Source organism: Sander vitreus, chromosome 24, assembly GCF_031162955.1.
Source record: "Sander vitreus isolate 19-12246 chromosome 24, sanVit1, whole genome shotgun sequence".
Classification (NCBI taxonomy): Eukaryota; Metazoa; Chordata; class Actinopteri; order Perciformes; family Percidae; genus Sander; species Sander vitreus.
Genome location: NC_135878.1, coordinates 7,745,025 through 7,762,571, shown reverse-complemented (window position 1 = coordinate 7,762,571; position 17,547 = coordinate 7,745,025). Strand labels below are relative to the sequence as shown.

The window sequence follows — 17,547 nt, the reverse complement described above, 5'->3', positions numbered from 1 at the left end:
CAGCAATCCTCAACAGAAAGTGATCCTTCTTTTCAAAGCTTACATGTAGGGCATAAAGAAGACCTGACTGCCCCAGGGTATGACGTACAGCTTTGAAGAGAGCCACTTATCAATATGATTTCAACGCACAAAAGATTTTATTTTAAGTGCATTTATTTCCATTTGAGGTACAGCGATGCAAAAACTGTGTACGTGTGTGTCTGTGGTTGAACTAGAATAGCTACCCCGGTCTCAAGCCAACCTGATAAATACATGATAAATAGCTAATAAGAAACTAGGGGGTGTCAACAAAAACAATAAGGGGAGTAAACAACCTAAATAAGTAAAAGTAAATGTAAATAATGTTACCACTCATAATGTAGGTAGGCCATCTCATATTAAGTATATATAGTATATATCAAGTGTCTCCCCTGTGCATTATTAATAAAACAAAGAATTGGTAAATGTAAATGAAATATATATGATAAACTCATTAAATGGCTCCTACAGACACGTCGGTGAATGAAAAAAAGCTAATGGGAAGTGCAGATCCAGACTTGTTTAGGGAACTCAACTAGGGAAGAGAAGTTGTGATACATCAGCCTCTGCTGCATTAATTGTTCCCCTTTTTTATTAAGTCTCTAGCAAATCCCCTAACTTTAGAAAAGCAGAACAAAAAAAGGAAATGGATTTCAGTACGTATCTACCTAGTGACAAGTCACTGGAGCTTCATGGAGCGGTGTACTAGCCTGATAAATATGTTGCTTCAATTTAAAAATCAATATGTTTGATTTGGTGTGTCTTCTTGTTGCCATCATCCTATCCCCCTTCAGGGATCATTAAAGATTCATCCCATCCACTTAATCTAATCTAGCTTTGTACTGAGTGTATTGATTATGCTCTCTTTCTTTTGTGTTGATACACTTCTTTTGTAACTGTTTGCTGTGAAGGGTACATTAGAATCGTTTAGGCTCCCTATTGAAATGATCCATATTACCACGTCTGAAAATTAAGATCACATGAACATTCAGGTGTAAACAGGAAGCAGATTGTAGCCTGAGAGAGAGAGAGAGAGAGAGAGAGAGAGAGAGAGAGAGAGAGAGAGAGAGAGAGAGAGAGAGAGAGAGAGAGACAGACAGACAGACAGACAGACAGACACCTGAAAAAGCCTGCAGAGGGCCAAAAAAAAAGCATGCCAAGATCTCTATGGATTATTATCAACACTGTGGTTCACAGGTTTGCCATTATTTCACATCAGAGCAAACAAAAACGGAACACACAACTGAGAGTGGAAATAAGGGGGAGGAGATGTTGACATTCAAACTCTCAAAAGAGTTTTGTCCCAACGCTGCTCCCCACTGACAGGAGGAAACACACTGTGTTAAAGGGACAAATGTGATTAACATGCTGTCAGTGTGCTCTGCTGTGTACTGTATGGAGGATGGGTATACCTCACGTTAACATACAGCTCAACACACAGTTAGGGCCCGAGGACTACTTTAGATTGGGTTATGTAACCTTCTGATGGATAGTAATGCCTTCAGTTGGAAAAGCGTCTTTGGCCGATGAGACAAAATCAATGTGGATAACAAGGTCAGGTCATTCATTCATTTAGCTTATTCATACTTACAATCATTTATACAATGCTTTCTACATCCATTTATAAGACGCTTGCAACAATAGATTTGTTACACAGGGGTGATGACTTAAGTGTGTTTGTGTGTCTGCTATGACATATTTTTGAAAAGTTCATGTCTGTCCAACACTTAGTCCACTATGTGTAGAGCAGAGCTTTGGCCGTAGCCTACGTAAGTGGACTGAAGTTTATACTTGTGCGTTGGTGTGTGTGTCGATCTCTTTAAGAGAATAGCAGGGCTGGCGTGTGTGTGTGTGGGGAGCGTGTGGTAGAGCGAGTGAGAGCGTGACGGCAATTCGCTTCGGAGCGAGTAGCGACTCTGGAGTCATGGTGGGAGAAACAAAGCGTCTCCCCTGTGCTTTCTGATCTTGGTGGGGAATCTGTAGCAGGAAAAGTGAACCCTCTCCTTGATTTCATGTTGTTTATGGAGAAGGAGAACCAGGAAATGAGTCGGGGGAAATGCAACGCTACCAAGTCACAGCCAAGCGACGTGCATCGCCGCGACACGTAGTTACATTTTTCGAGAGGTGCGCGGTGATTACGGGGTAGGGTCCGGCGTAGGGTCCGTGTCTCCACGTACCTACGTACGTAGCCACGGCGTAGATTTTACGCAGAAGCGTAAATCACGCTTTACTGTGAACATCTCAACTTTGGTCTTCTTGGCTATAGCCCTGCTTCACAGCCATGACAAAAATATCTATCTAATAAACAGATTCCATTGTTATTTGCTGAGCAAATTGGTAACTCACAGTGGATAAACACTTTCAACTTGATCACTCAGTGGCCTTCCTCTAGCACTACCCAGGACATACATTTTTAGACCCACTACTTAAGCTCTAAATAAAAAAGGCTAGTTTTCTGTTCAGCTGGACAGAAATACACACACACACACACACACACACACACACACACGACGCAAAAAGGAGCATTCAATGACGAGCTGGATGCAACCACAAAAGTGTGGAGTCAGTTCATGACAGACTTTGCTCCTAATTCAGACAAACTTGGCCATGCATGATCAAGTGCACATCTGCTTCATAACATTTAGATACATAACAACAGAGTACACACAGACACTGTACCTGTCAGCATCTTCAGTTGCAGCCACAGCCTGGTGATATCGTGGCAGAGTTGAGACACTCCGTTTAGAGCCATTGTTTTGCCGGTACATGTATGCCCCCTGATACATATGTACACACACACACACAGTTAAAACACAGTCAAACACACAGCAGCATATTCTGTCAGAGCACATGACGGTGGAAGTTCAGGCAGTCCATTCTGCCACAGCCGAGGACTTCAGCTGCTTACTGAGCTGTCAGTGCACTGCGCAGCCTACATACACACACACACACGCACGCACACACACACACACACACACACACACACACACACACCTCCCCCCCTTCCCATCTGTACCAGCCTGCGAGGCGGAGTTTCACATGGTCCGCCTCCAGTTTCACATGTCAAACTGTTTTCACTGAAAGGCTTCAGCCCTTTGCAGTGACAATAACTGCTAATATTTAACAATGATTATAGTTCATCATCATCATCATCATGTATAATCTGTCTCCAGTGTGTTTCCATGACATTTAGATGATACATTTGACAAATTAGATTACTGCAATATTAATACATTTGTATTTTGTTTTGAACATTAGACTATAAATATGGTTAAGCTGAGAACAAAGAATCTCTTGGCTGATACTTAGTCTGATGTCTCGCTCTAACTTAATTTCATTTTTTTGGTACCTTATAACTGTGCTTAAACTAAATATAAACATGTTAGCACAGCCTTTTTGGGGGTTTATAACTGGTTGCAAAATTAGTTATGTAAAGTTGTTGGTGTGTCGCTTAGTTCTGCTTCTACATGATGTGTTTCTGTTAATAAAAATGAATTTATAGCACTGTTGTAAAAAGTTTCCATCCTGATCCTGGACATAACCTACTTGCAGAAACATGAAATGTCTCGAATGTCATGAGTTATACAGAACAATGTTCATAGCCTTTTTAATAAAAGACGCTACTAAAATGTTCATTTGGCTTTGCTTACTGCTTCTTCTGGGTTAATAAGCATTAGCTATTACAGATTTCAACCAAGATTTGAACGCACCAAGCTGGCAGAGAAGTGAAATAAAAGTTTCAAATTAGGCTAATGTAAACATAGTCGTTTGTGTGTGTACTGTACAATTCAAATACAGTAGACTCATGTTGGTGCCAGAGGGAAGGGAGGTCTCTTTCTACTTTCTCACAGACACAAAACACACAAAACACACACACACACAAAACACACACACACACAAAACACACACACACACAAACACACACACACACAAAACACACACACACACACAACACACACACACACACACACACACACACACAAACACACACACACACACACACACACACACACACACACACAACAGCAGGGGGACCCAGTGTGCCACACACAGAAGCAGTGGGAAGTTGGACTGGTGAAAATGTGAATAGACAATTTCATTTAAATGCTGCCCTGCTGAGGAAAACACACATTTTACAGTATTTCTGTTGCTTTATGTTTATTTGACATATTGCCCTGTGTCCTTCACATGAACAAGGAATACAGTAACTCCTCACATTTGTTTTTTCCATGAGGCTGCCTGTCAGTCCTGCTTTGTAAGCGCAGGATGACTTTAAGAAATTGTATCTTCTCGTATTGCCCAAACCTTTATAGGTGCGGGTTACTGGTGTATGTCACACACTTTAAAACGTACGGTGTGGTTGCTGCTGTTTGCCTTTTCACCATGGCAAGCTGCACAAGACAGGGTAGCGTGGTTGGTGTGCTCTAGAATTAGCGCTTTACTGACAATAAATTCAAATATACATATAGATACTTCATATAGTGACATACTTTTCAGATTTGCTATGTCTGAGAAAATAACCCTGATAATGTCACAGTGATGTCATCAGGTTTATTTCATCTTGGGATTGTAGACTCAAATTTATAGTAGAAAACCTGGGCATGGAGTTTGAGAGACATGCAGGCAGGGAAGGTCTAATGACACAGGCTAATGAGTTGCATTTTGGGAAAGGTGGGATCCAGCATTTTTGGAGTTTGATCCATACAGTATGGACTTAAGGTCAGTGTGTTTTGTCCCTCACAAGTCCCTTCACTTTATTAATGTGCTAAATTGCTTGAGTAGCCCCTTTAATTGCACAGTTCCTCATTTTCTTCCTTTCCCCCTCTCGTCCTCTTTGGCGTCACTCTGTTTTTAATAGCAGATAGAAAGATTTGAGTCTATAAAACCTCATTGAACTTAATGCATAAATGCTCTTAAATCATCTCTTCTATTCCTTCTTAGGTGATCACACGATAACATCTGGACAGAAATGCACACACACAAAATGTATAGTTCAGCTGTTATAGCATATACACAGGCAGTGGTCTGGAACTTCCTGTTTAGAGTCCTTTATACATTTCTCTATTTCCTTAGAGAGACACACACACACACAGTTTCTCTGAACACTAATAGAAATGCTTTCATCATTAGGGGTGAACATTTAAGTAAATATGGACTAAAATACGGCCATGTCACAGGGTTATGGTGGTAGCAATAGAAGGACCGAGATTAGGCGCGAGGAGATTAAAAACAATGGATGTGTGAGATTAAGGGTTAGATTAACGATAAATCTCTCAGTCTAGTCTGAGATAACATTATCAATAAATGAAGGGATTCAACAGAGTTTGAGCCAACAGGATTTTGAAAGATCTGAATGTAACAGAGGAGGTCCGTTTAGAGGGGTGTGTGTTTACCTACAGTACTGTCAGATTTAGATGATAGAGCACGTTGGCTGTGGGACAGGAAAAGGCAGAGGGTTTATAATGGTTCACTTCCTGTCTGTGCTGATTTATCCTCCAGCAGCTCTGAAATCCCCCACGCGTGGCTGATTTACAGTTCCACCCTGAACACACTCATTTTGGAATTGTCATTAATGAGCGGTTTTAAACCACATTGTATATTACAAATGCGTTGTCTTCTGTATGTAGGAATTATCACTACCGATGACCTCGACTTATTTCAAACTTCACTCTACTCTAAACATTTGACCCATATAATGAAAGGATGTGATCTTCTCTTATGAAAGGGTCACCATTAATAAAGCAGGTCAAATTAAACTGACTTTGTCATTTTCAGGACTTCATTTGTTCAATTTAAACTGAGGACAAACGCTGAGAAAAAAATTCAATAGAACAGGAAATGTGTGTGTGACAATAGGTGTGTGTCAATGCATCAGTTAATATGACATGCAAAGCCTCTAAAATTAACGTTGAGTTAAAAATATTTAATGACTGCATCTGTGTGTGTTTACATGGGATGCAGAGCAGACTTCAGTGTGTGTCTATGGGATATAAAGGAGACCTGTATGTGTATGTGTGTGTATGAGGGATGTGGCGCAGACTACGGCTCGAATAACTCCCAGCTGAATTATTTATTTGAGACTCCCCCCCCCCCCCACGTCTTTGTCGGCAAAGACTAAACACTATTGACCCCTTCCGCTTCAGGATCAAACACTATTGGTCGGCTGTGGCGTAAAACAGGAAGCCCCCAATTGTCAAGTGACTCACAAGCCCGAAACAAGCATATCGGCAGGAGAACAACAAAAGGTGTGCTGACAAAAACTAGCTGACAATGACCACATTTAAACTCTTGCTTCAGCCACGTGACAGATCCGTCACGGGCGGTTTATTGTTTTCCAAGACGAAACCATCATCCAGGTTTCCTTTGACTGAGTGTCAAGACCTTGTCGACAGTCATTAAGGCCCTAATAAAACCCAATAAAACTGCACTGGAACAGCTGATAAATGTGTCTCCATGGTGCATGTTGTGGTACAATGTAGGCTCAAATCCAGCTCACAACCCTCCAATCAATCCCTGATCAGGATGAGAATAATAATCATGAAAGAGAGGAGTGAGTGAGTGTGTGCGCGTGAGTGAGTGTGTGCGTGTGTGTGTGTGTGTGTGTGTGTGTGTGTGTGTGTGTGTGTAAGGGTCACGGTCACTCAACAACAACAACTCAGATGATGACCAGGGATTTTATCTTAAAAAGGTCAGCAGGTGTCAAACAAACAAAGAGTGTGACAGCAAAATGTATATCATGGGAAGGACAGTTAAAATATTGGGAAACAGATTGCAAAATCATGAAAACACCCATGATGAGGAAGTTTTGCCACATGGGCGGAAGACTATCACGATGGATTATCATTCAGGGAAACACCAGAGGAAGTTAGAGCAGGTGACATTATAAAACAATGGCTTTGAAGATTGACAAGAAAAGTCGAAAATAATATCTTATATCTTAGCATCAACATTTTATAGCCCTAAACAAACAAGTAATGGAAATATGAGTTGATAAAGCAACAGTAAAGAGGAAAATAAGATCAAGAGCAAGCACCTGTCTCTCTGTGACACAGCATTTCAAGATAAGCTCTTGCTAAAAATACACATATCTCTAAATACAGACCAAAGCCTACAGAAAACAGACCAAAATAGACCTGAACCCTCACTGACGAGCACCAAGATCTAAAAATCATCAATCACACACTGCACAGTCCTCACATGTGTGCAGACACCTGGGAGTTTGAGTAATCAATGATGCACAAACCACACGCACACAGGCTGTCAGATAATTATGCCACCCTTTAATGAACCACCTTGAGTAAATAAGGATGTAGTAGTATACTATAAAACCCTTTTGCCATATTTACATAGCTATGATGGCCACAGGAGACATTTATCAGTAGGTTTTCTTGGCATTGTTGGATTTGGTTTTTACACCCCTTGTAAAAAAAACAGGCAGAGGCTACGAATCAGATTTACGCGATAAAAGAGAAGCGTGTGGAAACACCTTGAAGAAAGAATGCAATTTAGCCATGCTTCATTTATCTGTACTGTAGTTATCCCGCTGAATTTGCAAACGCATGAATTCCAAGGTCAGTGAACGCGACAAGCTATTGCATTTTATTATTTCAGTTTCATTTCCAACTAGAAGTACTTCTTTGCGATTGTGATAAATGCATTTACTTTATGAGAAGTTAAAGGAAACAAACATGAATTGGAGACCGAGGGCCAAAACTGGAACTGGAACCACAGCTAAGACAAAAAAAAAAAACATTTGCAGAGTATGCACATTACTTAGAGTTCCGTCTTCCTTCATCTGTCATGATTCCCATCTCAACATGAGCCTTTTCATGCACGGACACACCTCACACACACCACAGTTAAAACTCAACGATACAGCCATCCCTGCAAAACTCACTTTGCAGCTGTTGACAGCACTGGGTGCATCTGTAGTAGCTCTCCATCTCTTCCAGTGAGATGCGGCCAAACCTCTCTCCTCCATATTCCCGTTTTCCTGTGCAGTCCTTCATCCCGTCACTCCGTCTGTTATCCTCTTCCTACCTCACCACAGGTAGAGAGAAGAGGATCGCCCGCCTCATCCTGCTTTGCTCATTTGTTTTTCCAAACCCTCCCTGTTTCGCACGCGCACACGCACACACACACACACACACACACACACACACACACACACACACACCTCTCTTAAGTTATTGAGTGATTACCCCACTTCTCAGCCCCTCCCTGCTGCTGTGGAAATCTGCGTTTCATATTTGACTGAGGAAGAGACTAAGAATATATACTGATAAACAGATTTAAATTATCACTTGTCTTGCCGCAGACGCCGCCACACACATGCGCACAAATATTCATCTTCACAATTCATTCCATGTAGTGCTGACTTTTCAAAATAACCGTTTGTATAACAGTGGTGTCAACGTGGAGGTAATAAAAGTGACAGAAAATCTGCGGATTTAAACCTTTCAAAACAAATCTACGATTTTAAAACAATAGTCCAGCCAGGACCTGGTTGTCAGTGTCTCTAACTTCCCCGCCTCAAAATGAGGAAAGTCTTATCTATAGCATTAACACAACTACACAAACACCCATGGTTGCTTGTATTCTGATAACATTTTATTATCGCCCGTACTGTGCATAACAGTAATCCAGCTGTATGCTGCTTAGCATTGGATTAAAAGGTTTGTTAGCAGAGATTGTGTTGCTTTAGCTAGAACTATAAAGTGTCAGGTAAAGTTCTTTTAACTCTCCGTATCATTGCTGGCAGTGCATATGGGTTAACACCTAAAGAGCCTGAAGGGATTACAGTGTTTGGATAGAAAAGCTCCAACACAAAATCACCCTCCCATCTAATGTCTACAAAACAAGATTAATCCTCTGACCTGCCTGGTTTCTGGCCTTGTGAGAAAGTTATTCATTTAGACAAATATTGATTAGGCTGTGCCGCGTGACTAATATGTAAATTTGTAGCAATCAATGCACTTTCACCGACTAAACTTGACCCAATCTGCAACCCTAAAATTACCCCTTTACAAAGTACAACCAGTGAACATGTGCCTGCTTCTTGTCTAAACTACTCAACAAGTTCCAAGTAGAATGATAGAACATTTTGCATTAAGACGACACTCACCTCCTCTGCTAGTCTGCGTGCATTTACGATTCTGCTTCCCGACTGCATGTTGACGGCCACAGCAAAGGCTGGCGGACATAATGAAGACAAACACCAGTCTGTTTGTCTTTCTAAACACTTTCTTTGAATTTTTGTTGGTCTGCCTGTTTATCTGTCCCTTAACCATCCAACTAGTGAACTAACATTTCTGCTACCGGTTTAATAAAACATAAGGTAAGTTATCAATTAGCCACTCACAAGGGCTATATCAGGTAATCAGTTACAAAGGTCATACACCAAAGAGGGCTGCATTCAAGGACTTACACTCCATGGTAGAGAACATAGTGACAGCTAGTGCTGGTCTGCTGAGTCCACACTTAAAGAAGTACTGCAACAATTTGGGAAGTACAGTACATGCGTTTACTGTCTTACTGGAATGAGAATATTGAAAATTTCATTCCTGTGTGTGCAATATAGAGGTTGGTCAGGCCTAGCTTAGCACAAGGACTGGAAGCAGGGAGCAACCGTTAGTTTAGCTCCCTTAAATGGCCTTTCAACAACTCCAATGCTGTCACATTTACATGTTGTATCAACAAATGTATACCATATGCAATGAATAGTAATCTTCAAATTAATAATGATTTAAATAAGGTATTTTCAGTCAGACATTCAGACAACTAATGGCTTAATTTAAGAAAGTGGGGCTGCTGCAAAATGTGTTTTCTGAATTTATACCCTTAAAAGAAATGGCCTTATTTTTTCAGTTAATGTGCAAAGTCAGGGGTAGCGTTCATCTAACATGAGGAATTTCAATGTGGTTTTGTACCTTAAATGATGCAGAAATCACCTTCAAACATATTCCTTAACATATTAAAAGCCATTACATAATGCATTCATTTATCCTAGATTGGGTAAAGTTCTATTGTATTAGGGGTATGTACCTACATTTTCACCTGAAAAAGTTGCCTACATATAACACATAGCCTACTGTAAACCACATTCCCAATAACCACACTGATTTCTAATAAATAACACCTCAAATATCATGTATTGAGTACACTGAGTTCATTCTAGAGAGAGAGGTACATGCAAAATAGAATATCATTTTATGTTTGTTTCCCTCTGTAGTTGCTATGGTCAAATTTCAAGTCAAAACTAATGTCAATGGTAGTATGTGGTAGTATGTCAAACTACCGCAGACATACTGTAGCATCAGCAGGAAACTTAAATAGTAAGGCTCTTCTATGATGTTTGAATAATGAGGGGGAAGCACAGCAGGGGAAATCTCCTCATGGTGATAGGACATCCTGTCACATTGATATTTAAATAACAGACACTACAGACCAGAACGCTCTTTGAACATGGATATTCAGTTACACGTAACACAAAACATACACCTGGACCTTTACAATCAGCACACACACAAACACAAACTAACACTAACCGGTTGGTCCAGAGCTCCTGCTGTGTGTATGTCGAGTCAACAGACTAATAGATATGGAAAGACTGTGAAGCAGTCCACTCAACACCTCCCGGCCCTCTTGAATTAACTCCAGAAGAGACATTGTCATATACCAGTAGCTTTCATACTATGTACTATGAGCTTGTTCTTTAAGCTGCCTGCCTCTCCTCCTGCTCCCCTCGATTAAGCTGCTGTTTGTTCTTCTAAATGTGTGATTGTTTATCTTCATGTCTGCTCCGTCTTTATCACAGGAAGTGAGGGGTGGAGGGATGACATAAACCCCCCTACAGCTAATTATACTAACTTGGCAAATATGTGTGTGTGTGTGTGTGTGTGTGTGTGTGTGTGTGTGTGTGATTTGGACTGTTTACCAGGGTACAAAAGGACACTAAAAATGTATACAATCCCCTTCTTTTTTTTTTTTTTACTTCCAACTAGAAGGAAATTAGCACAATCAGGTGTCTGAGTTTATCAATAATGTGTTTTCCTGTGTGCATCCACAAGATAAAGAAAGTGTTAACTATCCCACATTATCTTCCCAACAACAAAAACTCACTCTGTCCTTATGAGGAAAACAGTGACTGATTTTTCATCACAACACATGATCCTAAAAGTTGCACAAGGCTACATTTTATCATCATGAATGGTTATATTATACACTACTGAATGTGAATCACTGGAAAAGAAGTCTTAAAACAGGCTACAATAAATCATAGAAATGATGCCAGAGAAACAAAACGGTTAATTGTTTCCTCTGCGGTTTCTTGCTGATTTTAATTTCTTCTTTTACTCAAAAGTACTTTTGACATGATGCCAAGGGTTGTCCGACGCTACACTAAAGTGTCTCTGTGGCCTCAACAACGTCGACCAAATACTGAAGATAACTAAATAGTCCCGTTTTATGTAGTTTTATGACTTCAAATAAGTCAAAAGAACTCTGACAATAGGAGCTTCTGACTGTGGCATCGGTGGGTGTAGACTTTTTTTGGGCATTACTTATGATGGGGAGAGAGATTACACTGGTGCCATCTGTAAAGGGCTCCACCTCCCTTAGAATATCACATTATCTTTATTTTACCTAATTTATCATCACACAATCGCACAAACATTCCCAATTTAAACTTCAAAAGGTAGCAAGCAAAGATGGTCATGCACTTTTTATTATGTGGCATTCATTGGATTTTCTATTAATCAAGTAGAAGAGTCACAATACGGAAGATCAAAACCTATGGGCTCCTTCTCTGAAATGGCTTCAAAACTGATAATACTGGACAATAAACTCAATTATTCTGGCTTCTTCTTGGTAAAGCCAATTATCCAACTGCTATCTTGGATACTTTGGCATGCTTTGTACTAGTTAATACTTGTTATATCATCTAATACAATCTATTTATACAGGCACTATTTATATACGTCTTTCAAAAAACAACACCACCATGGCATTCCACCTTTAGCAAAAAGCACAGAGAGACACAGCAGAGGAATAAGAAAACCCAGGTCGTTCCATTCATTTTGAATGAGCGTATTAGGGTTATTAGGGTTTGGTAGCTTCATCAAAAGAACTACCAGTCCCTATGTATGATAGTAACCAAATGAATCCAAACTGATTTCCAAACTTGTCAGGCCCACTATTGCGTTGTGTAAGGGTCCAAATGGCTGCAGACCATTGCATCTCAACTTGGATCGTCCACTATCTACTATCTTGGAACATTACTCAGATCATGACCAATTCATAAATGTAAAATCTAAATGAATGGTGCATGATGTAAACTAAATTAAGGTTTATGAAATGTTCCTCACGTCTTGGAAACCTAATACAGTCATAGTTTTCTGCCACAGACTATCATGTGAGCAGATTCTGTCCTCAGGAAACATCAAACACTGTACGTGGGGACATGATAATAGTACACTGTATAGTCACTATTACATATTATCACACTGGGTTAAATTACTCCTTGTTCTGGTGGAACCTTCTAAAAAGATACCTGGGGTCAGATCCCATTTTCAAAACCAAATTTGCCAGATGCAAGCTGTGACTTGCCACATTAGATCATTTTCCCTTCACACATTTTGGCACATTTAACAATTGAAATGAAACACGTATCACATGCGACAGCCCTCATAGAACTCAATCATTCTTAAAATGGGACGCTGGCACCACACTTAAGATTACACCAATTTTTTGGAATTGTCTAATGTCAGTGTGCGACATGTCTTCTGTGTGACATGACCAGGACAACCTTCTGGCTACACTAGGGTGACAGATACTGCAGAGATCCCTACCACAGGTTGTCGACAGCACCTCCAGCGTTTGCTCCAAGTCGTCTGGTACCGACAGCTGCTCTCCCATCCTTGAACCGGGACACCACAACTGAGCAGACTTCCTTCTTCACATGTACTTTGCAGCTCCTAAAAGATACCAAATATTACTATAACAACTTTAAGTGTAAATCAAAAAAAAAAATCAAAACTACTGAACCACACATGAGCAGTAGACTCAGGTGAAAGAAGACAGAAGGAATAATGAGAACAGAAAGAGAGTGATGCACTGTCCATTTGATTTGGTCAGCAGTGTACAGAGAGGGAGGGGAGGAAGGAAAACACACACACACACACACACACACACACACACACACACACTTTTGCAATTGCTTAACACTTAACAACATCCATACCTCTGTGTGATGCTAATTTTATCTTCTATTAGATTGAGCTGGGCAGCAAATGATCTTAACAAAACTGCACTTTCCGGAAAGAAAACAACAACATTGTGTTGTAGAGACAACCTTTACTGAAACAACTACTCCTACAATGTTAGCATTCATTATACAAAATAGCACCAGGCACATAAATTCATGTCTCCCCAGTGCATCATTCCTTTCAGTGATCTGTGCCAGCATCTGCTGAATGACCCAAGTTAAAGGCCCAATCAGTAGATCTTTTTGACCAAACGTTGCAGGTATATTTCACATCTAATGTAAGCATTTTATTTATTTTTCAACTGATCATAATTCTAATGTTAATGGCTAGTTTCAGTCTATCGATTTCGCTATGATATCATGTGAAATGATCAACATGGTTTCATTGTATTGTCATGTGTATTTTCTGCCACATGAGGAGTATGTGCATCCTGCCTAGATATTTGATCTGCTGTTAAAAAACAGAACTCATACACAAAATCAAAGCAAATTTGTTCAACTCCCCATTCAATTACCAGTTCCCCAACAGTGGCTCCTTTCATTTCTTTGACAATAGAGCAGCACGCCCTTAGTCATATGGACAGAGACCTTGTGACGTGGTGATATGCCAGGCTAAATACAGACTGAGACTAGTTCCACATGCAATACAATGTGACACTTTTAACAGCCAAGTTCACAGACGTGGCCCAGGAGATGTCATCATGAGTGCATGGCAATAAAAGAGGCAACAGATTTCGAACACTTCGAAACTTTCAGTTTCAACCCCTATGCAGACATTTGTCACCAGTGTACTGTACATCTGTATACAAACGATTTAAAGCACAAAACACAAGAGTGCAGTTCAAGATGACATTATTTGTATGAGATGTACAGAAACTGGTTCACCAAATCTTTTCATAAGAACTGACACACGCACCCCATGGGTGCACTGTATGCCATTGGTTGGACATTGATAATGAAGCATAACTATTTAGTTTTCATTTCACATGAATTGAATATTGCATTTTGTTAGTGACGCCAATTCACGTAAGAGCCCAGTGGAGGGCCAACCACACCTGCTCACACTGTAGCATAGAACCAGTGACAGCAGACGGGCTCATTGTACTCTATTAAAAACCTGGAAGTTCTAGGTTTAATAAATTAATTTATGACCACATCCCAGCTCATTTAATGAATATTGAAGGCCATACAATGTTCTTTATCCCCTCCAAACCTCATTCCATAATCTGAAAATATTTACCTGGTAAAATACCAAAAAAATGCATCTCCAGGGAGTTTTGTACTTAAATGTGTTCAATATTTCATTACACTTGGTCATTGCCGAACTGTAACCCTGGCTGTACCAATTCAAATATCCAATGTGGGGTGATAGCTTACCTTTGTCTATATACAAACACCTAATTTGCCCGATTAATGGAGTTGGGCGTGCTACCGTCTTTAAAAGGAACCTTCATGGTCCAGTAAATTCATTAAGATTCCTACCGATACAGCTGCGCTGCCTCCATGCGTCCTATTAGGAAATGACAGCGATTCGACAAATTTGACTTTCACTGCACCCTAAATTGATGGCGAGGATTGTAAATGTTGTGTGCACGAGATTACTAGCTAATATAAACGGTGTGCCCTGGTCCTTACCTGCACGTTATCCCTAAGCCAAACAGCTCCGCCCATCCAATTGGCTGGACCCCCAGTTCAATGCTGTCTCCTCTTCCTCCTTCCTTTTCTTCCTCTTCCTGAAGGGGGATACTTCAGTTAGTCAGTTTGTCCTTTCCAAGAGTCCTTTTTACTTTGTTTTCCGAATAACTTGAACTTCTAAGAGTTAAAGATAAATAGTAGAGGGTGACAGCTTCTAAGGTGACAGCTTGGACACAGAATGGCCTCTGCAGTATTGTTGTTTTTAAGCAGATGCAGCAGTTTCCTCACTAGTGTGGGATGGATTGTAATGATGTGTCCGGGTAATGTGACATAAAACACTCTTGACAATAGAATGCATGCATTAAATCCCTCTTCTGCACCAACAAATGGAGGAAGCTTTACGTTTTAAGTGTACCTGGGACACCAACAGAAGGGACACCATGACATCTGGTGGTAGAACAAAATAACAAAATGACTTCTGAAACCACACAACTATCCTACAGTACTCTATGTCAAAAAGTAGTTGAGCTATTTATTTCAAAATGTTATAGGTCTATTTTGGTACCCAACCAGCTGTAGAAGCAAGACTTAAATGACTGTGGTGTGGATCAGGTGATACGTGCCAGCCTAAATGTGCCCTGAAGCTCCATATCAATTATGTCAGTGGGCACGTACAGAGTATTTAAAGTATGATATACATTTGAACTGTAGTTAGAATGATAAGAGTTGCCAACCATAACTACATTGTACAATTGGATATAGATGTATTTATGTGGTTGTAGGCAACATGAATATAACTATTCAAATGTAGTTACAATTGTTTCAGACACAGTTGATTATAGAATCCAGAGGTCTTGAAAGAATAGGGTCTTTGTGGTCTGTCTCCTTCTGTCTGCAACAAACTTTCTGCAAGTAGGCTACATTTATGCCAAATTAACTAGCCTACTTCCAGTGCAAGCCCACATATGCATATGCATATGCCAGGGGGTCCAGAGAGGGAAACTCTGCCACTGATTTAGTCTATTTAAAATGCCCAGTCTGATATTAATCACTACAGCTAATGGCACGATGCATGCCTCGTATCCACCCCTCTGCTGCTGACAGCCATATTGAACATCTCCACAATTAGCTGCGTCAAGTATGCGACAGAAACTGAAAACAAGACCGGAAATTAGGCATTGTTCCCTTCAAAGTAAAACATAAATATAGGCTGAGAGAAAATATACAGTAAAAAATTTTTACTGTAAATTTTTTATTTTTTTGCAAATACACTTAGAGCTCTCAATTGGTGTCAAAAGAGCCACTACAGTGCCGTTACAGTCATTCCCTGGCTACAATGACGGTGCAGAGACATGGGGTGGATCCTAATAAGTCTGTTATTTGATCTCCTCGCTCCTCGCTTGAACAGGAAGTCGTTCTGGTCCACTTTCGTGAAGGCTGTCTCAAGGCTCTTATTCCTGCCCGGAGGATAGAGCTTAGATCGGGCCCAAAAAATCAAGTCCGACCCTACCCGAGCCCGTGGGACGTTGCAAATGGATCCGAGTGAAGAAACGTAACAAAAAACTCGACCCTAGCTCCCTCAGCCGAATAGTGTGGGTAACAGATCAAGGCAGCAACATAATCAAAGCCCTGGAACCATGTAGGAGACTTTCTTGTCTCGATCACCTAATTAATACTGTCCTTCACCACGGTCTGCATGCTGACGCACTGGCCGTGAACAGTGCTGCAGATGGGGGAGACACGATGTAGCCCAGTTTACCTCACACTCAAGTCAGTGCAGGACATAGGCCCGGCCCGAGGATAGTGGCGGAAAATATTGGCCCGGCCCGGCCCGAGGGTCAGGTCGGGTCCAGTTCGGGCTCAGGCAGAGAATCTAAACTCTACCGGAGGAGGGCGATCGAGGAACTAGGAGAGATCTCTGAGGAGCTATGGCTGGATCCCAGATCCCTTAAATTGCATCCCTGCCTCCTCCACTTGCCTCCCTTCATCATGGGAGGAGAGAGGAAACGAGCAAATGTGTTTTAGACGTCCTTTCCTGTGATGAGTCATATGAATTTGTCAGCTGTTTGAGCAGAGTTAGCAATCCTTTCAGCTGCACGGCTTCCGGGAAGGCTGCTCTCATGTAACCTCGCCTATAGCGCCTCGGTGATCCCTCCTCGATGCTCGCTCCTCAGTCCTCGGGTTAGAAATAAAGCTTTGAGACGGCCTTCACGGAGGAGGGACAGAACAACTTTCGGTTCAGCCGAGGAGCGAGGAGCTATCAAATATGTCCCCTATGAGCAAGGATACACAAGAGCAGCCTTCCTGAAAGCCATGCTGCTGAAAGCTGTTGCTAACTCCACCCAAAGGACTACGACCTAGGGAAGGGAAGCAAGTGAAGCAAACGTGGATGTATTTTAAGGACCTGGGATGTATCCTTTGCGAGTGCAAATGCGGAAGACCTGGAAACGCTGACCAATAAGAGCAGACTGGGCTTTTTCAAGAGAGGGGAGTTTAATGAGACAGGCGCTAAAACGGAGGGTTTCAGACAGATGACAAATACAGGTATACTCAGACAGACAGTATGAGAAAAATAATGTGTTTTTTGAACATTAAAGCATGTAAACATGTTCTAGTAGAAACCCCAAAAT

The 17,547-nt window shown here is 41.0% G+C and overlaps 1 protein-coding gene across 4 annotated transcripts in view; it reads right to left on the bottom strand.

Moving 5' to 3' along the window:
* mcf2la (mcf.2 cell line derived transforming sequence-like a) overlaps nucleotides 1–15,007 on the bottom strand; it is a 47,512-nt gene extending 32,505 nt beyond the window's left edge. The window contains exons 1-2 of one of the 4 annotated variants that reach the window (XM_078243529.1): nucleotides 14,918–15,007; nucleotides 12,867–12,992 (exon numbers count right to left, since the gene is read on the bottom strand). In XM_078243529.1, the coding sequence (XP_078099655.1) occupies nucleotides 12,867–12,933 (67 nt within the window). In that variant the 5' untranslated portion in view covers nucleotides 12,934–12,992; nucleotides 14,918–15,007. Of the gene's footprint in view, nucleotides 1–2,697; nucleotides 2,952–7,915; nucleotides 8,118–10,565; nucleotides 10,816–12,866; nucleotides 12,993–14,917 lie in introns of those variants that run through there. The other 3 variants (XM_078243526.1, XM_078243527.1, XM_078243528.1) reach the window with 3 other exon arrangements.
* Between the last annotated feature and the right edge of the window lie 2,540 nt (nucleotides 15,008–17,547).